Source organism: Plectropomus leopardus, chromosome 19 (assembly GCF_008729295.1).
Source record: "Plectropomus leopardus isolate mb chromosome 19, YSFRI_Pleo_2.0, whole genome shotgun sequence".
Taxonomy (NCBI): domain Eukaryota; kingdom Metazoa; phylum Chordata; class Actinopteri; order Perciformes; family Serranidae; genus Plectropomus; species Plectropomus leopardus.
Genome location: NC_056481.1, coordinates 24,234,508 through 24,257,739, shown reverse-complemented (window position 1 = coordinate 24,257,739; position 23,232 = coordinate 24,234,508). Strand labels below are relative to the sequence as shown.

Below are 23,232 nucleotides of genomic sequence, written 5' to 3'. Positions count from 1 at the left end.
CTTTAAAAAATGCTCCCAAAAATGTACAGAATTGTTAAAAGACTAAAAACAATGGCAACAAATATTGCTGAAAAAGTTGCACAGAGACAAAGCTAAAGTGTTGGTATTTGATGACTTGAGAAGGAGACTCAACAATCTTTCTCCAAAGTTACATACATAACTTTTAATTAAGAAACACAAAAAAATGTGAGAATATATTTATGGCCCATTTATCATTCAGACTAGCACTTATCAACAACACGTAACAACCGTCACATATCATTTTATCCAGATGAATAAAAAAAAAACTAAATTCAAGAATGGTAATTATTACACCTCAGTTGGTGCTTGTTGTTTTTTTAGACAAATGAGAAATGGTAACATTGCAGTGATGTCATTTCAACAGCAGACTCTTTTTCCCAGGTCATTTAATTTCTTAAAAACTAAATTTTAATTTAAACATTAAGTTTGCATGTGATCTGATAAGCTTTGAATGGATTGACAGATAATCTATCCACACTGTAAATGACAAACTGCTGCTGAGGAAAAAAAGGAGTCATGGAGAGTTCTGCCTGCTGTGCTGCATTCACAGACCTGCAAAAACTTCCAAATTTAAAGAGAGGACACAGACAATAAACAAACAATAAAACACACACAAACACAAACACACACACACACACACACACACACAGAGTCATTCTGTGGGAAACACTGTGACCTCTCAGTTTGGATTTCAAATTCTATATTCATTGCAACACACAGCCTCAAGTGTACACACCAATAATTACTCTCATGCTATTACAATGGAAATGAAAAAGCTGCAAAAACACATTGAGCAATTTAAACCTGGTACTCAATCCAACCAGGACATAGCTCATTTAATAGTGCATTTTTGTCTTCACAACACCCATATCCTCAACTCAAGGTCCATGTCCTGAACTTGAATGTTTAACAAGCCCTTGTGCGCTCACGGTGCATTGAAGTAAGCAGTGAAAAATGCCATCAGCATTCAGTCTGTATAACCTTAGCCATCCACTCCGATCTGGCCACCAGTAACCGCAGTCTGTCGCCTGATGACTGGATCAGCTCCTTTCCACTAACAGTGACAAAACGGAGACACAGAGAGAAAAAAATCATTCAAATTTGATATTTACAACCACCAAGGAGGTTATGCTCAGTCTGTCAGCAGGATTTACTGAAAAACTACTGGCTCAGGTTTCCTGAAACTTGGATGAAGGGTGTAAGATGTGTTGTGGTAGACTTTAAATAGGAAATATCGGGGTAATTTATAATCCATGTAGTGTATGCCATGTTTGATAGTGCATGGTCTCCTTAATCAGTCATGAAAACATAGTGGATATACTGAGATACATAACTAACAGCAAAACTCATGCACAAGGAAGGAATATATAGCCAAGGAATGTGAATAACAACTTGTCAATTGAGGGAAGGGACTATTATGGTAATAGGACACTATGCTAGACGCTTCCCAGAAATGAGTTAGGAGAGAGCCTAATGTGGCAAAAGTCATGGTTGTTGTGCAAGTCAGGAGGGGCTTTCCAGCCTGTTCCTGAGAGAGAGAGAGGAAAAAACTGGTTAGGCTATGAAGTAGGCAAGAAGCGGTTAAGTAGGTGGATTTCTTTGCTGGCCGAGAACCCCATCACTTTGTGCTCCGTGACTCCTTTAATCTGTAAACTGACAAGTCTTTAATAAAGTTATATTGTGTTGTAACTATACCCTACCAGCTCCGTTTTGATTTCTAAAACAAGCACAGTGCCAAGGAAGCACCCCTACAATTTAAAGCGGATCCCAAACACAGAACAGATACAGCTGATTTGATTTTTTTCTTTTTTTCTTTCATTAATGTTGTAAGATAGGGCATTTGTATGTTGGCCAACAAGGACAAATACATTACATGGGCCAAAACATTTCCATTAGGAGAAACATGCAGCAGCTTCCAAAGCAGTGCCAGTTCAAAAACACATACAACAAATAAACAAATAAAACTATGGAAATGTGCTGCAAATGTAAAGAATATGCTGCAAAAAGCAAAAACAAAGACATTTAACAGCAAACTTGCTGCAAACAGTGAAAACACACAAGGGCTAAAAAACAAATGTAACAGAAAACTGCTACATATCCAGTCAACACAAGTTCTCTAGGGCTCTAGGGTGAGCGATGATTGTAACAGTTTGATTTTTAACCTGAGTAAGATGAGACCAGATAAGAGTGTGTGCTTTAGGGTTTTGCACGCATTCATTTATTTGTGGAAGCACGCCACGATTCAAATATCTGCTGCCGCAAATTGATTGGATTATATATATACTGTAAAGATATTCATTGTATCATACACTCGCAGTGCTGAGCGTACTCTGGGCACAGATGGAGCAGCAGAACTTCAAGTGCACTGAAAGTGAAACTTAACCATTGATTCTGCTAGGTCTAGAAGTTTGCATTCACTTGCAGCAGCTGCTCCACGATCTGATCAGATCAGCAGATCAATCATCCAACCTACAAGTCGCAACAACTGTAGAGAAAAAAGAACTAACCTCTTTTCTGCTGTTGTCATAGCTTTTTTTTGCTTTCTGTGGCACTTTTTGTTTATTTGAAGCATTTCATTGTATTTTTTGTATTATTGATTTTTGGATGAATTGGCATAGTTTTTGAAGCTGCAGCATGTTTCTCCTGATGTAAGTGTGGAGCCTTGTAGCTAGTTTGCCCTCTACTAAAGTAAGAAGATCAGGCCAGTATTTTTTCGTAATCTGTTTGCTCTTGTCGGACATTGTACATTTGGTCTTGCACCCTGAGAGTGCCCCTCTGTATAAATGTGAATTTGCTCCGATTTGAATCATTCTTACCTCTGGTAGTTCAGTCCAAGGAGACTGACTCCGTTAACAGCTAGGATCCTGTCTCCTGGTACCAGCTTCTCACACCGGGCTGCAGGTGAGTCTGGGACCACTGCACGGATGAAGATGCCTTTCACCTTTACGGAAGTGTCCTGAAAGATGAGGTCAAAATTTCCTTACCTAACAACAATCATTCACCAAGATGCGCAGTCCAGTGACCAGTTTTAACAAAACAGTTTTTTTCTCATCTTTTGTTTCTTGCTGCCTTTGACAAACACCACTTCCCACAAGACCTAAAGACCTAGACCAGATATACTAACTATATTTCTAGGATTTGAATATGTTTCTAGGAATTTAGGACATTTCTAGAATTTTAAGACATTTCAAGGATTTTAGCATCTTTCTAGAATTTTAGGATATTTCTAGGACTTCAGGAGATTTTTTTGACTATAGGACATTTCCAGGATTTAAGGATGTTTCTTGGACTTTAGGATGTTTTTAGGATTTCAGGACATTTCTAGGATTTTAAGAAATTTCTAAAATTCTAAGACATTTCTAAAAATTTAGATAATTTCTATGATTTTAGGACATTTGTAGGATAAGAGGACATGAGGGGGTAAGCTAGGACCTCTGTTGGTGGTGTGGGGGATCGTCCACTGGCACTTTTTTTGATAAAAAGCTGCCGTTTTATTCACTCTGGCTCCTTATCTATACAAAAAGTCCAAAACCACTTCCCAGTGTGAATCACTTTATTTTTTGTTTTTAAATATTTTTTTTTTGGCATTTTTACCTTTATTGGATAGAACAGATCAATAGTGTGAAAGGGGGAAAGAGAGAGGGGATGACATGCAGCAAAGGGCCACGAGCAGGAATCAAACTCACGGCTGCAGTGGCAAGGACACTGCCTTCATTCACGGGGCGCCTGTTTTATCCACTCAGCCACCGGACGCCCCAATCACTTATTTTTTATTGTGAATTAGAAAATGGTTAGGGGGGCCACCCGGCACGCTGGCCGTAAGTTGAGTATCACTGACCTGGACCATTAAAAAATAAATGTTAAATAAGAGGAGAGTCTGCAAGTGAGTTGAGGGGTCATGGTTTTTCCAGAAATTTCTTTACTAACAGCAGGACAGACAGGTTGTATATCTCTTTCACTCACCCTTGTGTCAACCAGGGCAAGACCTAGTCCTCTTTCTCCTCGCTCCAGCTCCAAGCTGAAAACCTCATCATTATTGCCATCATTATGCTCTTCCACCTCTTCAGCCTCCTCTTCCTCTTTCAGTTCGACAAATCTTTTCATACTGGCGCAATCAGACTTCAAGCGGTCCACTTTCAGTGCAGACAGACATTCAAACACCAGTCCACCTGAGGAAAAAATAAAGGCCAGTTTTTCTTTACTGCAGACAAAAAGAAGTTAACCAGAAATGGTGATGTATTTTCATGCTGTACCTTCATCATGTGCATCTATATCAGAAGACCACGGAAGTGTCTCACTACCACTCTTCATCCATTTATCCTGGTATGCCTTCACCAGATCACCAGGATCTACGATGTGGGGGGTGTTGGGTGGGGTGAGGAGACAGGAGGGGTCGAGAGCCGACGTCCTCATCTCACTGCTCTCTCTGCTCTGTAGCTCCAGATTTCTCAGCTTCTGGGACAAAAGGAGGGAGCTGAACTCATCCGGGTATTGGGTGGAGGAAGGAGAGGGAGGTGATGGGGGTGATGGAGGTAAGGCACCAGAGGTCGTCAAAGGGGACTGGCAGTCATGGACAGCAGCCTGAGATAAAGCAATCCCAACTGGCGATGTATGCAAGCTTTCAAGACTGACTTCTGGAAGGATATCCGTCTTGGTCAGTATGGCCTCAGAGGGAATGGTACCACCCTGGATGGCATACAGAACAATTGCGATCAATTAGGACACCAAAATTGGCATACTTTAAAGGAGAACACCACCAATTTCACAAATTAAAGTGTGTTTATAGGTCTTGGGCAATACAACTGCGTATTTGAAAAAGTTGTCTTTTTAAATATGTTTTTGGGGGCTTTTATTGCCTGTAATGGACAGGACAGTTTAAGCATGAAAGGGGGAGAGAGAGAGGGGGCGACATACAGCAAAGGGTGCAGGCCGGTATGAACCTGCGGCCGCTGCGGCCAGGACACAACCTCTGTATATGTGGCGCTGCTCTATCCACTGAGCCATCAGCTGATGCTTGAAAAAGTTGTCTTGATTATTTTGTCTCTCCAGAGGGAGTTTTGTGAAATCTGATAAATTGCCGCTAGTGATGTCACCTGAGATTTTTTTCAAATTTTTTATCATCCCAATCTTTACAGGTTTTCCCTCAAACTGCTATAATCACAGCGTCTGTCACCACTTGCTGATTTTATATTTTTTTGGAGCTGGACGATTCATTTGGAATATAAAGCGTTTGGTTATTCATTGCACCATACTCTAGGGGCGCAGAGTGTAATCTGGACACTGACGGTGCAGCAGAACATCTGAAGCAATGAAGGTAAAACTGAAACACTCATTGTGCTGGGTCTAAAAGTTTGCATTCACTTGCCTCTGCAACAGCTGCTCCTCTTATCCAATAACTATTTGTAGTCTGCAGTATTGACCATTGTTATAGAAGTGATGTGTCAGCAAACTTCTTTTAAGTTTTGTGTCCCCTCTCTAAATTTGGATTTTTTTGCAGGTCTGTTAACACAGCGCCAGTGGAACTCTTTATGAGTATTTCTTGAGACTCCTTTTTCTAGGTCTCTTTCATGCCCTGGACGTGACAGCCTTTTTACATGATCATGACTCAGTCAGACAAGAGAGTTTATTTCAAGACCAGCATGACATTGCTTGCACAAAAAAAGGAGTGCACAATAAAGATGGTTGAGTTGATTTCAGCTCCTGTTTGTATTTGTTTGCTCATAGAAATAAAAAGGAAAATCACTGCGGCAATGCATTTATATTTTTTTCTAAAATGTTACAATTATACATACATATATGTATATACGTGTATACCATATAGCAATTAAAGAAGTGCATGAAGGGAAATCTTCCAGTGTGGAATTTGCACTAGTATGGTCTATGTCTTGACTTGGTCTAAATCTCTCAAAGCCTTGGTCTTGTTGGTCTTGATACACTCTGGTTTTAGTCATAAATTGGTCCCTATCGATGGGCTTGACCACAACACTGGTTTTGACCAATCAGATTTGAGCAGCAGGTAAACAGTGTGGAGAGCAAAAGAGGCATAACATACTGGCCAAGATACAACCTCACAATCCATTGGCTATCGTCCAATGACACTTTAGTTTTAAATTGGCTTTTTAAAAATGTGTCTGCATTTAAATGCAGACATCTGTTTATAGAGATTAGTCGATATGACCGGAAGAGGAAGTCTTGCCCCATATATCCATTTGCTACACCAGATCTTCTGAAATATTGGCTGTTGCCCCCATTAGCTTTTGTTGTCAGACTTTAAGGTGCCCATTCTTTCACTCATATGCCAACTTTGCCCCCTTGGCCAAGGGTAAACTTTTCATTAATCATATTTCCCATCTTCAGTCTTTATTACTGATACTGTTGAGCGGACCTATGTAAAAATCAAAAGGTATGAATCTGTACCTTTTGTTCCTCAGTAGCTTTGACCTCATTGGAGTGTGAGTCAGAAAGGGTGGACATGAACTCTTTGAGCTTGTCCAGCTGTTCCCTCAGGCCTGAATCTGTCACCTGCCTACTCAGTTGGAACTGGTAACCCCCATCTGGCAGCACCAGAGGATGGTGGGTATCAAAACTCTCCAGGATATCAGCTGAGGAGAGAAGAATCATATTGAATAAAGATAAAAAGAAATAAAAAAAAACGTAAATATATGAATCTTGCGCATTATCATATTTATAATCTGTGACTTAAGGCAGGGATAATAATAGCTGACCATTATGTTATTTTGTCTTACCAGTTTTGTATGCTGCAGCCTGGTCATGAACAGATGGAGTCCAGGTGTGTCTGCAGGGAGATGCTGGGCTATAAAGACTCAGCAGGTGGTTCAGCTGAGCCGGACTCAGGGCCGGGTAGTCAGACCGCAAGGACACCCACGATGTCTACAAACACAAAAACACACACATGCGCAAAGATTACTATAAAATGTTAAGCTTAATAATCTTGCTGCTTTGCCTCTGTGCAGGCACCAGACTTAACCGGCATGACTGATCCAATACTTTTACTTTACTGCAGTAATCTATTTAACCTGATCATGCAACAGTGTCCAAATATAACATTTACGCTTAACTTCTTCATTTAAAGATTGTTTCTACACAATGCTGTGTGTCATGTCAATGGAACAAATTGTATCAACACATAGAAATCTGTTTAAGTCCCTCTGCTGAGTACAGTTTTATGTCTTAAAGGTGGTGAAACACATGCATAGATTAGATCCTAACGAATCTCTTAGAGGCCTCTGTTTTTATGTAACTCACATTAAAGGGATAGTCTCAAAGATTTGCCATTTTTTAGGGGTACATTCAGAAACAAGAGTAGTAGGAAAAAATAGATTTTGAATGAGAATTCAATAATAATTGGCTATGTGAAAAACCCCTCTGTTTGTATAGAAGTTCTGTGGATGTGCTGCGATGGTAATTGTGTGGCTCTCTTTGGACAAACATGGCTTCATGTTGTATCTATATTTATAGGGAGCACACTTGCCAGGTGCCACAAATTGGAGGCTTTATGCAGTGAGGGCAGCTTTGGTTTTGCAACGAAACGCTGGAACACTGAGACTAAAAAGGACTCTCGTCATTTAATGGTAACTTTGATATTTTTTAACCTGGATCCTATTTTTGTTGTTGTTTGTTATTTTTTGGGCTTTTTTGCTTTTAATTGATAGGATGGGTATAGCATGAAAGGGGGGGAAAGAGAGGGGATGACATGTTGGAGTTGAACATGAGGCGTTCGCTCTACCAGATAGGCTCTGGGATGCCCCCTAGCTCCTTTTTTTCTCATATTTTTAAGTCTAAGTGATTACTGAGAGCATTTTGTTTTCAACTGGTCCAGTATTGAAAGGAAGAGCTGCAGCTAGCAGCGCTAAAACAGGCTGCAAGGTAACCACTCAGTACATGATTGCAAAACACTCCTTTTAAATAAACAGTAAATTTAGTACCGTAAGAGCCAGCATCTTTTCACATCTTACTGTGTGAATTTAAGGTTTTATTTAAACCAAACCAGAACTGGTGGCTGTTGAAACAATGGAAAGATGAAACAAGATGGTTTTTCTGTTGACTTTGAACAATAATATAATTACTGTTTATTTGAACTCAGTCTGGTGGTTTTGGTGATAGCAATTTGCGGGCTGTTTCTGGTTAAACAAAAAGGATCTTACTCTTTAACAAGAAGGTCATCCATGTATAGATCATTTCCATAATGTTGTGAGACACTGATAATAACAGTGTGAAGCTGTCAGTGGCAAAAACAATTGATTCTGCGCACTTGCTGAGTGGTTTGCTATATTGTGACACGTTTTGCTGCTGCTGGCTGGAGCCCTCTAGGTTATCACTGGACCAGTTCCAAAAATTGTTGTTCCCATTGGACTAAAAAAAAAAGGGGGGGAGGGGGGGCAACATTGAATAAATACCAAACCTACCCTTTAAGATGAGGACCATGAGTTTCAATAGCAAATGTTGTACACATTCCACTTGTTCTCCAGTAATGATTTTTTTCCCCCCTTTTTTGTAAACAAATGTATAATTTACTACAATTTTTATCATAAAAAAATAAATCACTTGAATCAAAATGCAGCCATAAAGTCCTATTAAAGCTTCAATTTCTTGTTGTTACACTTTTAACACATAATACTAAGAATATTTTTTCTATTACTAAAATTGAGTGTTGTGCATTTGTATTTGATGTTTAATGGAATAGAGATTCCTCAAGTTTGAAACCACAAATGGCATGTCTTGATTCACAGCCTCTTAAGTCCCTGGTGATTATTTTTAGTTGGATAAATCAAACTCAGCTGTGTGATTTATACCAGCAGTAAATTCTTCCGAGGTGTAGCCAGCAGATTGATAGCCGATGAGAGCGTGTGTGTTTGCTCCAAGGCCAGTTCTCCCAGTCCAGCTGTGTGGGCCCAGTCCAGGATTAAGTCGAGATTGGCCCGCATGTGAACGCCTCTGGCCCACTGGTAGAAACCTGGCTCAGAGCCTGTGTACACATCAGGAGAAAAGCATCTTTAAAATCACTTCTCTGGTCATTTACTTGTGTTTCCCGGCTTTTAGGTCTGCAGCAACAACACTCTTGCTATTCTGTCAATGAATCCATGAAAAGAACAGTACTGTTTTTGTGTCCAGACAGAGTGCTTCATGCTTCAGGCAACATAGAATATTATGAGTCAGTCCCACGTACACTGTCTCTCTAGTGCACCAAATAAAATGTGTATTATTCCACAGCTGACAGCTGTCCCCAACAAATGCATGTTTGATAAAAACTACAGTTTTTACTAAGTTTTTAATCCCTTCACTTATTAATTGCATTATTATTTTTTTGCAAATACACATTTTAATACACCTTTTTGGTAGCAGAATAACAAAAATCAACTACTTTCTCAATCCACTAGATGGTGCTAAGCTTTTTTTTCCTGGTGAGGTCAGCAGAGGTCTCAGTCAGCAGCATTTGGCAGGAAGATCATCAAAACAAAGACGCAGGCGACGTCTGCGTTTAAATCAAACGTCTGGACTTATTTTGGACGTTTTAACACGGAAGGAAAGAAGGACTTGGACATGACACATGCGAATTCAGAAAGCTTGTGGCCCCTGCCAGCCAGTGAGAAGTCAGCAAGGTTTGCTGCGGACAGACAGACAGACAGACAGACAGAAACACACAGACAGAAACACACACACACACACACACACACACACACACACAGACAACCAAACACATGTTCCCCTCCAGGATTATACCTGGCTGAAATCAAAATCATGAAAAAGAACAATTAAAAGGTGATGAAGTTTTATTTTATTTTTTAATTTATTTTTTAATATTCAACCACTGTCATATTTGACATATACCAGTTTTTGATATTTTCATATTCTGGCTCCTAAAACCAAAATAAGTTAGAAGAAATTTAGTTAAATTATTATGGTATGGATTCATTTGTGCTTTGGTACCCACATAAATATATGCAAATTTCAATTAAAAAAAAAAAAAAAAAAACACATGCTGTTCACCTGGGAAAATACATGCATGTTTAAAATTATGAAATTCATGGTTTTTTTCCCATTTCTAAAAAGATGTAGGAAAAAATTTTTTTGACTTAAGTGGTCATAGTTCATGCAAGAAATTTAGAATTGAAAATGGAAATGAATAGGTATCAGTAGTCACTGCGATGTCTTTTGACACCCACTAGGGAGCAGTGTCACAATTCCATGTGCAGAACTATGTACTTTGTACAGAACCTTAAACAACCTGCCAACAAAACTACCTTGCCATAGAAAAAGGTATATAAAAGGTACTTGGTATATAAAAAGGTATATAAAAGGTACTTGGTATATAAAAAGGTGGAAAAAAGGTAATCTGTGGACATACTATGAAAATTATGTCAAAAAATGCTTTATATTATAATGATTTTGTAACATTTTTACATGTTTGTTTTTTTTAAAGAAAATTTGCTCAGGTTTCAAAGGTTTAAATTCTTGTGAAAAGCATCTGAAAGCAGCACAAAAAAAATCAAGGTTGCTCCATGTTTCAAAGGGTTAAGTAAACGTAACAATTAGATAACAACATAATTTAAGACTTCAAGTAAATGTAAGGGGAAAAAAGAATTTTTGGAGAAAAAATGTTGCCAAAATGTTTTGTTTTTTTTAAAGAAAAAGAATAGCCAAAACTTTTAAAAGGAAATTGGCCTATTTTCCTAAAGGGGGAAAAAAAGAAAATAGAAAGTAATTGCTACAAATCGTCTGTTATATTTACGTAAATTTTTCAAGGCAATTGGTTTCCAAGATATTTTTTTATGTAAAATCAATTGGTGTGAGCTTACAGTGAAGCCTGCACTCTCTCCTGTGTATGGAGCTAATCTACTCTGTGTGAATGCTTGGCGCTCGTACCTCTCTCCATGAGCAAGTTGAAGAGCGATGCGTTGATGAAGTAGAAGAGGTAGCCAATGAGCTGTGAGGAAATCTCTGGGTGGAGCTGACAGTCACACAGTAGTCTCCAGCTCTCGCTCAGAACATCCACGAGATGCTGGATCTCACCGGGGACCTGCAGTCCACCGCCACCCACGACCCGGGCACTATCTCCAGTCACCTGCAGATCAGGACTCTCCCTGAAGGGGTTGCAGTCCAGAAGGCCTGGCAGGACAGGGTAGAGGACCTGATAAGACAGAATAAAGAGAGGTTGAATAAAGAGAGCTCAGTATGAAGAGTGATGTGGATCCAGAGATTGTTGACGATTCCTGTGGGTCAATTTGAGGTTGGAAAAGTTAACGTAGTGTGGTGGATGTTCAGATCGCTGGGATAAATTCAAACATGTAACCCTCTAACCCAGTTCCAGACCACCCATACTGCCCCTGCACGTCTGTTTCTCAGACTGCAACATCGATATTATGAGATTGGACAGAGAAATCCGCAGAAATAAGAGAGACAGAGTTTGTAACATTTCCCCCTTTTTCAGCCAAAGGTCCTCGCTGCTCCTCAGAGCGAGCCCGGACAACGATACCTTTGTTCGGGCTAATTGTACACAGACATCCCCCCTTCCCCTCCGATCTCGCTCTTACACCCACCACGCTTCCGAGGCCAGCGCCGGCCGTAGATCCACATTCCTAAAAAGCTGAATATGGCTCATGTGGGCTTGGCATGGCGCTGCAACAGGACTGCTGAGTGAAGAGTTCTGAAGGAATCCACCCTGAGCAGATCGTTTTACATTTAACTGTAAAAGGCCCCCGCCGCCAGAGCAGGCCGAACATGAACAGCAGAACATTGCAGCCGCGGCTCCCATCACACATGAGACAATGGAAAAGGCAGAGAATTAAGCCAAATAATCCCTGCAGTGTTTCTGGTTGGAAAATGTCACTCAGCGCAGCCAAGCCAGAGGGGGATTCAATGGTTCTGGGATCACCACATGCATCCGTGGCACGCATTATTCCAGAGTCAAAACATAAAAGTGTGTATTCTGTGTCGTCTGCTTATTTGTGCATTCATTAAGATGGACAAGTAAACACACTCTGCCCACAGGCCCGTTAAAGTGCGCTTGTGTTCATCGGGACATGTCTTCAGCTGGAATAGCTGCTCACCAGTGGCGCCTTTTGTTTTCCCTCCTGCTGCTATTATTCTCACATCGGAGAGACAAGCATGAAATACCCCAAAATAAACAGAGGTTTAAGAAAATGTGACCACACAGAAAAGCAAGGTTAGTGTCACTTTCTGTCTTGTTGGATGGGGTTAACCCTTAAACACCTGGATTGACGCCAGTTTTCTTGTGCTGGGGAGGGGAGGGAGTATCAATTCTAGCAAAATTTGTGAAACATATGGGCACATATGGATGAAATGAGGTTATGTCTGGTATACTCTGCAAAAAAAGAATAAAAAATTGATCAAAAAGAATGCTTGTACCAAATATTATGTTTGTTTATCCAAAAGGTGCTGAGTTAATTGATGGACTGACTGACTGACTGCACATTCACTGCCACACCTACACACTGTAAAACACAGTACTGGGATCATGTTTGAAGGAGAACACAGAGCACAGCTTGATGCAGCTGAGAGTGACCCAGCTGTGACGTGCAATTTTGTTGCTCGCAGACCAAAAGAGAAGGAATTCAGCGTGTCATGTCAGAGTGGATGGAGATCTCTACAAAAATGGCTACTGTAGTGCAAGCACAACGCTCTCACAATAAAACAGAACATTCAGATTTAGCTGGTGGAGTGTGGACATAGTCTCAGTTTTCCCTGGTCTTTGCCAGTTAATCCAGGCGTGTCTTGTCATCCATCATGACTGCCACTTCTCAGTGAGCTCGCCTCAACATCTTTCCTGGATTGACAGAGCAGATTTTGTGGGGAATGCTGCTCAGTCCTAATGATTTACTCTGTATGTGTCCTTTGTGCAGTGAGCTGACATAGTGATTTATGTCGTGTTCACTCCAGTGTCTGACCCGGGGTTCAGTTGGTGCAGGGCAGATTTTAATGTTCCAGGCTGAAAACAAGGCAGACTGAGCTGAACAAATATTTTTGTTTTAGCTCAACTTGTTTTTTTGTTTTTTTTGTATTTTTAAAAGGGACAGTTCACCTCAAAATCAAAAAACTCATATTTAACAATTCAGACTGTTTTGGCTGGTGTGAGTTATAGAGAGTTGGAGATATCAGCCAAAGAGATGTCTGCCTTCTCTCCAGTATGATGGAACTAGATGGCAGTCGGCTTGTGGTGTTCAAAGCGCAAAAAAAAAGAAAAAGAAAAAACTCAATAGCAATATTTCACATAGGAACTATTTCTAGCAAACCAATTGTATCCCCACACAAAAGGAAGTTTACATCTAGTGCTAGCTCACTTACATCTTGTCCTATCATGAGTAGATGTACACTTCCTTCTGTGCAGTCATATGGTTGACAGGTGTTTTTTGGTCACTCAAGATAATCCACAGAGCTTGTTGAGAGCATTTTCATGCAGGAACTATTTTTTTCAAATGGAATAACACCCACCAACTGTATCACCGCACAGATGTGTGCATCTACTCAGCGTGAGATGTGAACATTAAACAAACAAACAAAAAAATCTGATGGATGTTGTTTGGTGCAAAGAAAATAGTTCCTGCAAGAAACTGCTCAAAACCAGGTCTGTGGGTTATCTTGAGTAACTGGGTCATGATTTGTGGAAAGAGAAATTGCTGTTGAATTTTTTCAACCATATTTTTTTGGTTCTTTGGACACCACAAGCTGAATGCCATCTAATTCCAGCCTGGTCTCATTCACAGCTCATCAAATACCGGCACTTTTGAGTGATGTTGACCTCGGACACCGACACAAAAAGACATCTTTCTTGGCAGTATAATATGCACCAGAGACAAGTGAGAAATGTTTAGCTGCAGCCACAATCCATTCCAAACCAATGAGACACGCCCCCTCCAAACTGCACCAACTACCAGTACAAGAAAAACCCACTAGCGTCACGGTTAGATGAAACTCTGCTACAACGACACCTGTACTGACTAAACAGCATAGCTATAATCCACTTTATCCATATACTTTATTGATTTAACATTCAGATGTGATTTATTCCTGGAACACACTGCCTGTCTGAGCAGTGTTAGTGTCATAAGTGTTAACAAGTCAAAGCAGCCACAGAGCCCTGAGGGTGCAGTGCTGGTCAGGTGCGTCTCAGTTGCCTGTCAGCGGCGGCACATCTAGAGAAACGGTGGCTCACTATTTTTTTCCTACATGCGGTTGTCAGCATAAGAGGACAGTGAAAATTATGTTTTGATACTTATAGTGACTCTATGCCACCTTTTATTACAGTTACAATGTCATTATCGGCCTCAAAGATGAGGAGATACAAATGTATTGGTTTCATCCAAACTTTCCTGCTTCCATTTCAAAATAAAAGTCCTTTGACAATGTCACTGTCAACAGAATCCCATCAGTTACTGACACAAGGCATTTAATTATGAAACATTTGCAGGACCGTCTTGTTGACAATGCAGGAGCTTGCATGACTTAATAAATACAGTGGAAAGACAATAATCATAGCAGAAGCGTTGAGCAACAATGCTATCAGTGTGAACACCGCGAGTGTGCAACACGCTGCAGTTCGGCGATGTTGCCGTCAAGCGCTGCTCACGCATGCAGTGTGTTCCAGCCATTAGGCTACCTTACAAGTAATGAGTCAGGTTTCAAAAGGTAAATGTGCACACATTTCCTTGATTTTCATTTTTTTCTCTCTGCAAACGTACTGTAATGCAACATGTCAATAGAACATTAAATTCAAGTTAGATCCTGCAAGGTCAAACTTTATGAGCCTACTTGTATTATATTTCTGGATTATTTCTGGATTTACTGACAAACATCTGGAAGTCATTCTGTTCATCAGACAGACTTGCTGAGAGAAATCCATGCTGTCTGCGGCAGGTAGTTAGATAACCACATCCTCCTGCCCTAGGCAAAAAAAAAAGTGCTGTCTAAAAGTTGCAGGACAGCAACTTTTCAGGAGTTTCCTCTTTAGAGATATAATGATCACTGACTTCCTTCCTGCATGGATAACTGATACAGAAGATGCGTCAGAGGAGGCACAAAGTCTGAATCTGAACCGGCTGGACATGTGAGACACTGGCTTGGCTGCTGCTAACTGTCAGAGCAGCGCTGCGTTGACGCGATCTCTGATGTGGTTAAATACTTGACATGACTTCTTTTTACTGAGGCACTGGAGGGACTGTGAGAATGCGAGTGGACGTGCAGCTCAGCTATCAGCTATGATTCCTAGTTTGGAGCTGAGGAGGACTCAGTTACATGTTGTTGTATGAATGTAAATAGGCCAATCTTCCCATTAGTATGTTTTTGGATAGTGTTTTTGTCCACACCCACACAGCTCAACTGGAAATTTGTCTGAAACTTTCCCGGCACACTTCCATGCGATGGGTGTGGTGCTTCTGTGAAGCTGCACACAACTGAATTGTGGCTACGATGAAATACAATTTTCTCTTCTTCCACGTAACACTCAAGTGAGAACACGGCATGATACAAACTTTGCAAAATCAAAAGCAGCAGTTATTCTATTAACCCTTTCACTTTTCTAGTGCTACTTTCTCCTTTTCAAGTACAGTATTTAAACCTTTGAAACTTAATTGGTGCAATTTATTTCAAAAACATGGGGAAAAAGACAATGAACTGGGTAAATGTTTGATAAATTGCAAGAAATTGGTACATTTCTAACATAAGTTTAAAAAAATAAAGGAGATTTTTTTTTTAGAAAAAAACAAAACAAAACATATCCTATAAAGAACTATAAACGTATGCTATATTTATAATTATCATAATTACATATTTAGAACTATGTAACAGAATTATTAAAATCTGTTAAGCATGTTTTCCAAATTTTTGCCTTGTTTGTTGTTTTGTTTGTTTTGTATTAATTTAGGTAATTTTCTTGTACTTTTTGCTCATTTTTTAAAAAGTTTTGTGTGTCTCTTTGACTCATTGCCTTCTTCCCATGTTTTTGAAAAAAAAAAATCAAGGCAATTTTCTCAGGTTTCAAGGGGTTAACCTTCACAGATGGCATAACCAGTAAGAGGAGTAAAAGTTTAGAGGACTTCATAACCCAGATATCCTGTGGTGTCAGTAAACCTCTCCTCAGAGGGGGGCTAATGAGGTAACCCAGGAATTACGTTCACTTTTTTAAAGGATAATGACTTTATGAAAGAGGTCTTTACGATATTCAGACCGTATCTAGTGGTTCATTCATGTGGTGACGGAGGGTTGTAGTTTCGAAGTTGGGAAGTGGTTCTTTCGACCTCATCGTGTTCATGTGCTTTGAGTTTGTAAAGTAGGAACAACATGGAAGCTACAAAGAATATGGGTTGCATTTTAATGCTAAGAGCATTTAAACAAGAGGTTGACAGCTTTTTCCAGTTTTTTAATATTTTTATATAGTTTTATTTTCATATATCTTTATATATTTTGTATTATATTTTTATATTTAATCTAGGTCACTCTACATGGACAGCAGTTAACATCAGTACCATATTACACTTTACATGTGATCAAAAATAGACAGTTAATACGTGAATTAATAAGTAATTAATAAAACAGTTTCTTACCATTGACCAAACACTGACATTTGCGCACCATGTTTATGCATTTATGACCTCAAGTTGGTGTTTTATAAAATAATACTGTTATCAATGTTAGTATACTCGCCTGGCATGCTTCATAGTTTGCTTGCTTGCTACAGCTAATAGATGCACATTCTTAAAAGTGCAACTACTAAAAGTAAATGATAGCTACAAAGAACAAAATAATTAAATATGTAATTTCTTTTTATCATCAATTGTTGACTTTGTTTCCGTGCTTTCTGCCGTTCTGCTGTCCTATAACGCAAACATCACAACTTGGAAACTTGGGTATCGCAATTTCTCAATTTCCAACTCGTAATTATGACTTCAGAGAGCAATTCATGTGTTCGTAACTTGTAAATATGATAAATACAACTTGGCATGTCTGTGCTTCAGGACACTAGGATACGTGTCCTGAAGACATTTTGTATTTTTACTACGTATTCTTTTTTAAGGTTTGAATCCTGATCACCATTTGCTTTACTTGTTTGGGTGACGAGTGCAAAGTCTTTTCCCTGTGAACCTCCGGCAATGTTTTGTGAACTATAAAACTTCATCCGACTTTCCATCAGCATGAGGGTGAGTAGGTAATGATTAAAAATTTCTCTGTTTTTTTAAGGTTAGACATTTCTTGTGTGAAAAATTATAGGTTGCAATGTAAAGCGTCCTTGGCAGTGCTTGGAGATCCCTGGCTTTATTCCTTTATCCTCCCCCAAAACACACACACACACACAAAGGCCCTTGGTGTCCTGTCTCTCTCTCGTGTCATAATTCCCCCAGTGTGGTCTGGCAGTGTGGCCGGTTGGCCTATTAGTAACTGTCAGACTGACTAACTGGGCCCTTTATTCTCAGCCCGTCTCTGATTATTTTCCTTCTCTTAAACAACAAATCATAATAATCTGAGATAGGAACAGATGGAGCCACTATACAAGCCTGCTCTCACTCCTCTGCTTTGGCCAAGAAAAGTTCCTGGTTGATTAAGATAAGGTAGATGTTTACTTTCCCATGCAAGACACAGGAGTACTATTTATGTGTACATGCTATAACTGTGTGTTTGGTCATCGTCTCACCTTGGTGATGTAATACACACACTGCTGAAAGGCGAGCATGATCACCTCCTCGAGGACAGCCATGGTCTCCTCACTGGCTGAACGGACACAGGACAGACGTAGCTCCAATAGGGCTGAAAATCACACACGTAATTGCACATATTGCAACGTATTAGTGATACTCAGTTTGTGGTCCACGGGCCAAATCTGTCCCCTGATAGGGTGCCAGGTGACCCCCCGATCCATTTTTTTATTTAAAAAAAAGTAATTCCCACTGGGAATTATTTTTGTACTTTTTGAATACATAAGGTGCCAAAATGCATGAAACAGGATCAAAATAGAGTTTGTTTATCAAATGAAAAAATGCTGTGGAGGATCCCATGCATCCCCGACAGCTAAGACCCTAATGTCCTAAAATCCTACAAACATCCTGAAACCCAAAAAATGTCGTAAAATCCTACAAACGTCCTAAAATCCAAGAAATGTCGTAAAATCCTACAAATGTCCTGAAATCCCTAGAAATGTCCTAAAATCCAAGAAACATCCTAAAATCCAATAAATGTCCTAAAATCCTAGCGAAATCCTAAAATCATCGAAAGGTCCTGAAATCCTCTAAAATCTCCTAAAGCCCTAGAAATGCCCTAAAATTCCAGAAAGATCTGCAAATACTCAGAACATTCTAAAATCTTAGCATTTTAAAATCCCAAGATCCTAGAAATGTCTTTAAGTCTTAGAAATGTTCTAAAAACCTATATATGTCCTTAAATAGTAGAAATGTCCTCAAACACTAAAAGCATCCTAAAATTATATCCTGAAATCCTACAAACATGTTTGGGGCTGCAGCAACTGTCCCCTGGTCCCCTGTCACTGTGCAAAAGTGTCCCCAAAGCAAAGCAAGTTGAGTATCCCTGCCATACACCGTAATACTTTTAACAAGAAAAGCCAATCTTTGTTGTCGTGTTCATAATGTCAGCTAAAAAATTTAATGTGGTGCATCTTCATTTTTTCATATTGTCACAAGTATCAAAATAGGCAACTAACCCAAGTTCTCCACCTCTTTGTTCTCATCCTCTTCCCTTCCGTCTTCGTCTTCCTGTCCCTGCTCTTTTCGGGTTCTCCACTCCAGAATAAAAGGCAGCTGGTACTGGATGAACTGCAGCAGCTCCAGACTGTTGGACATCCACACCACCAGGGGGCGAAGTCCTGAGATCACCTCCTGCTGGCTGAGAGCCTGTAGGTCTTCTGGGTTTGAGCCTTCATTATTGAGACTGCAGTGCAGAAGCAAGGCGTCAACAGTGCAGTCTGTGAACTGTAATATAAGTGATTGCTGAAGAAAGACAGGAAGGTGTGCTTACACTTCAGGTTGGACTGCAGCAAAGTCCTTTGTGTGCTCCTGCATGGAAACAAAAGAAAACTTTGCAATGAGTGTACTAAAGTGTGGTAGTAATATAAAAGTAACAGACAAAAGTTCTGTGGCTGAAGTTCAAAAAGTGCCTGAAATAAACAGCCAGATCAAGCATCTCGGGGGCATTAGGGCATAATTGAGTTGTGGTCCTTCACTGACCCCTTGCTATCTGTGGTGTTGTCTTTGAGTATCCATTAGACGCAGTGTACAAAGTAGACTACAAATTGCAGCCTTATTGAATTTTGCCTTGAGCCTCAGAAACCCACATGTACTATCTTGGCCCAGGTTCACTGTATGTTAGTTAATTTGTGATGACTGAGCACAAACAAATTTACAAATGTGCATCAAGTAAGCATTCTATCATCTCAAATAGCAACGGTTTTGACATAGGGCCCCTCCACAGGACAGGGCCTGAGGATAAGGTAAGAATGCTGACTTTTAGACCTTTAAATGTCAAGTGTATAGAATTCAGGGGATAAATTTGCAGATATGGAATAAAAATATTCATAACTATGTTTTGATTAGTGTATAATCATCTGAAATTAAGAATCTTTGTGTTTTAGTTGCCTTAAATTCAATTTGGATTCTTTGTTGTGCACTTACATCATGTGCGTCACAAACTTATTTTACTTATTTTGGGCAAAACCCCCATTTTTTTCTAAACCAAAGCATTTTTCCCCTTACCCTAACTGAGTAGTTTTGGTGCACATACCTGACAAAACTGTTTCACAATATTAACCACGTGTTTAAAATTACAGCTGTTCTGGCACATCATTTTAACACATGACATAGTACCACCACATAATGCAATGTTAAGAGGTTGTGCTGCTTGTGTTGTACATTAAGAAGTCATTTTCTTGTTTGTTATTCACTTTTTTTTTTTTTGCTTTTTTTTGAGTAATGTTACTTTTCATTTTATTGTTGGTTGTTAGTTGTTTTTTTTAACCAATTTCCCGCTAATTTTGGGGCCATGTCTTTTTGGGTTACCCTTTCCTTTCTACCTTTGTTTTTGAAAGTTTTCAGGTTTTAAAGGGTTAAAAATTTTGAATTTCAACTGCTGATGTAACCAGTGTTTTATCATTTTTGTTTTCATTGTGCCAGTGCTGCATATCGACAGAGAAATTAGCAAAAGACTAGCAGATAAAATGTCTTTTCCCCCAACTCACCCACAAGGAACTCTGAACTCCACTTGCAATGAGCAAAAGCAGCCTGCGCAGGTGTGATGTATGAAGACATGTGGATGAATACTGAATGCACAGACACAGCAAAAATGCAACAGTCAATGGTGGTCTGTCTTTGACGCTGGTCCTTCCCATAGCAACTATCTCCTTGACGATGCGATCCTCGTCCTCACTGTCATATTCCAGAGTCAGGTTGTGGCCTTCAGGTGATTTTAAAAAGGGAAGGCCTCTGTTTAGGGACTGCTGGCTGCTGGAGCTCTGGAGCTCAGTGCAGGTTGAGATGCAGGTGTTACAGAGGATCGTGTCTCTAGTGTGGCTTGTTGTGGTGGCAGACGTGGTGTGACCCAGCATCCAGGGGACAGCAGTCATGCTGGGCTCGGGAGCAGCATCGTTCACTTCCTTCATTTCCAAGAAAGAAGGAAGAATCATTATTTATGAGTAAAGGTGGGTGAGGTGAATAACATTGATCATCTCGTTACAATGCAATGTTCTGCTGGGAAACCTTGGGTCATGGCATTCATGAGGATGCACCACGCATCCAAATGCTGCTACAAACCAAGTACCACTACATCATGGCAATGGCCCTTACTAATGGCAAAGACCACTAGGACAATGCAGCACGCCACACTGTACAAACTGTTCAGGAAAGCTCAAGGATCATGAGAAAGAGCTCAAGACATCCATCTGGCCTCTTAATTACCCAGGTCCCAATCTGTTTGAGCTTTCATTGGATGTGCCGGTACCCTAGAGGTACCCCCAATCCATTGTGGGGCCTCCTTGGATCAGGCTTGTCTCTGAACTGTCAAGGAATGTACGCAAGAATTCTGGGGGGGTGTCCTGAGGTGTCTGGCACCGGGATGTTAGCTGCAGATCCTTTGAGTCCTATGGGTTGTAAGATGGCATACCAACACATCCTACGAATGTTTGACCAAATAAGGATCTGGGGAATTCGAAGGCAATGTCGACGACTTAAGCACTTCGACACATCCCTCAGGCCATCCCTACACCATTTTCTATAGTCAGGCATGGTGCATTGTCACGCTGGGGGTCCACAGCCATCGTGGAGCGTCGTTGCCATGACGCACGCTACTTGTTCCACGATGGTGCTTGAGTGGGTTATGCATGTCAAGTGGCATCCAAATGATTGCCAGGACCAAAGGTTTCCCAGCGGAACATTGCATTTTAACGAAATAATCAATGTTATTCACTTCACCCAACAGTGATTCTAATGTTTTGGCTTTTGGTGTATGATCTCACATGAGGAATTCAGGAAAAAGAAAATCTTATCAGGCAGAAATACAGTGCCCTCACCTTCCTGATTCTCCTGTATCAAACTCTTACCTTGTGTGTCAAAGCAAGGGGATCCTTAAAAAGAAACAGGTAGTGCTGTCCCAACCCGATGACATCACCAGGGTTTAGCTGCGCTTCTTGTCTCAGCACTTCACCATTCCTTGTAACCATGGCGTTTTGACGAGGGCAGAGCATGGTAGGGCTGCCAACGCCATGACGATGGAAAAAGCAGTGTCTCGGAAGGATGTCAGAGGCAAAGAGGAGGACGTCAGACTTGGAACCGTCTTCATGATCACTTTGCCGACCAAAAACAAGGTTTGGCGCAGCAAGTAGGTAGATGACAAAGTCCTGAGTGCAGAGGAAAAAAATGATAAGTTACCACATCATGTACAACATCGTGTTCTTCATTCTTTTGATTTTTTTTTGACCTGACAAAGATCCAGGCAGGATCGTAACATTGTCTTCAATAAACTTGTGTGGCAGTAAGTGTACAAGATGGTGCCATTTTGACAACGTGAAAAGTAGCTAGTCACAAATAGTGGCTAACTCAAAGAAAAAGAACAGCGGCTGTAAATGCCTGCAAGAAAGGGAAAACAATGAGATCTAGGGGCACCTTACCTCTGATAATTACTGCCATGTTACTGTTAGAAAGTGTTACAAATGCGTATATTTTATGTCACACTAAAGGCTGATGCTGTTGTGTAAAATGTCATGCCTCTGTTGATTCAGCGATGCCGGAATGCTGTCTATAATCACACACTGGACCCGAATGATGCCACCATCATTTAGTTCTGTGTAAAAATGCAAAGGATGCATAAAAAAGGGACTTAGCAGCAAATTTATAGCACAACCTCTGTGTAAAAAAATAGGCTTTTGATTGATATCAGTCATGTTTCTGGCCACCAAGTCCAATATTCTTACTCCTTTTTGCTCCGCTCTGTTAGTATTAGTTCTACGGCTACATAACAACAGTCTCCCCAAATGAAGGCAGTCTGATCATGTGGAGGTATTAGAATTCTTGATCCGAGCCTGTTTAGACAAAACAATCTTTTATTAATCACAGCGAGTGGCAAACACAATGTGCAGGGATTATTATGTTTGACATTCCCCTTGTGACGCCTGTCTACTCCAACGGGACAGATTTAACAAGCTGAATTAATTCACAGATAAACTCCCTAAACCTCGGTCACAATAGTATTTCTCGCTGTAGATGATTATATTCTTATGACGGGGTCTTTTGGGAAAACAACTGTGACGCAGTGTCAAAATCACAGCATGTGAGAACTAGCCTGTGTGTGCCTGAGTGTGTGTGGTGGTTGCTTGCCGTTAAAAACCATGCGTAATCAGACAGGAAGCAGTGCCGGGGGTGTCTTTTTCTGTTTCCTGATCAGTGTTTTGACACAGAGTTTTTCTACGTACTGTTCACTGACCTCTTGCAGAATGATTCTCCCTCTGTCTCTGTCTTTATCCTGAGAAAACATGTGCTTAGAGCTGCAGCTCTGAGGTGAGGAAAGGGCATAACGCAGTCCTCCTCTTATAGGTTTCATTGTGATACAATGCACACGTGAACATTTTGTGAAGAAGCCAAAATCACCCCGCATGCATGTGCGTAAATTGTGTAAGCGGCAGTGGAGAGGCAGAACTCACTGTCCTCCACTTCCGATGTCAAGCTTATCCAATTTACAATAACAAGG

The 23,232-nt window shown here is 40.3% G+C and overlaps 1 protein-coding gene across 1 annotated transcript in view; it reads right to left on the bottom strand.

Annotated features, from left to right (window-relative positions):
* Positions 1-631: 631 nt before the first annotated feature.
* LOC121958832 (ras-associating and dilute domain-containing protein-like) overlaps positions 632-23,232 on the bottom strand; it is a 36,431-nt gene continuing 13,830 nt past the window's right edge. Inside the window, exons 6-18 of the mRNA XM_042507971.1 lie at positions 21,590-21,886; positions 20,234-20,647; positions 19,018-19,055; positions 18,704-18,930; positions 17,684-17,796; positions 10,906-11,170; positions 8,835-9,007; positions 6,768-6,912; positions 6,439-6,623; positions 4,275-4,707; positions 3,985-4,190; positions 2,838-2,977; positions 632-1,075 (exon numbers count right to left, since the gene is read on the bottom strand). Of these exons, the coding sequence (XP_042363905.1) occupies positions 982-1,075; positions 2,838-2,977; positions 3,985-4,190; positions 4,275-4,707; positions 6,439-6,623; positions 6,768-6,912; positions 8,835-9,007; positions 10,906-11,170; positions 17,684-17,796; positions 18,704-18,930; positions 19,018-19,055; positions 20,234-20,647; positions 21,590-21,886 (2,730 nt within the window). The 3' untranslated portion in view covers positions 632-981. The remainder of the gene's footprint in view (positions 1,076-2,837; positions 2,978-3,984; positions 4,191-4,274; positions 4,708-6,438; positions 6,624-6,767; positions 6,913-8,834; positions 9,008-10,905; positions 11,171-17,683; positions 17,797-18,703; positions 18,931-19,017; positions 19,056-20,233; positions 20,648-21,589; positions 21,887-23,232) is intronic.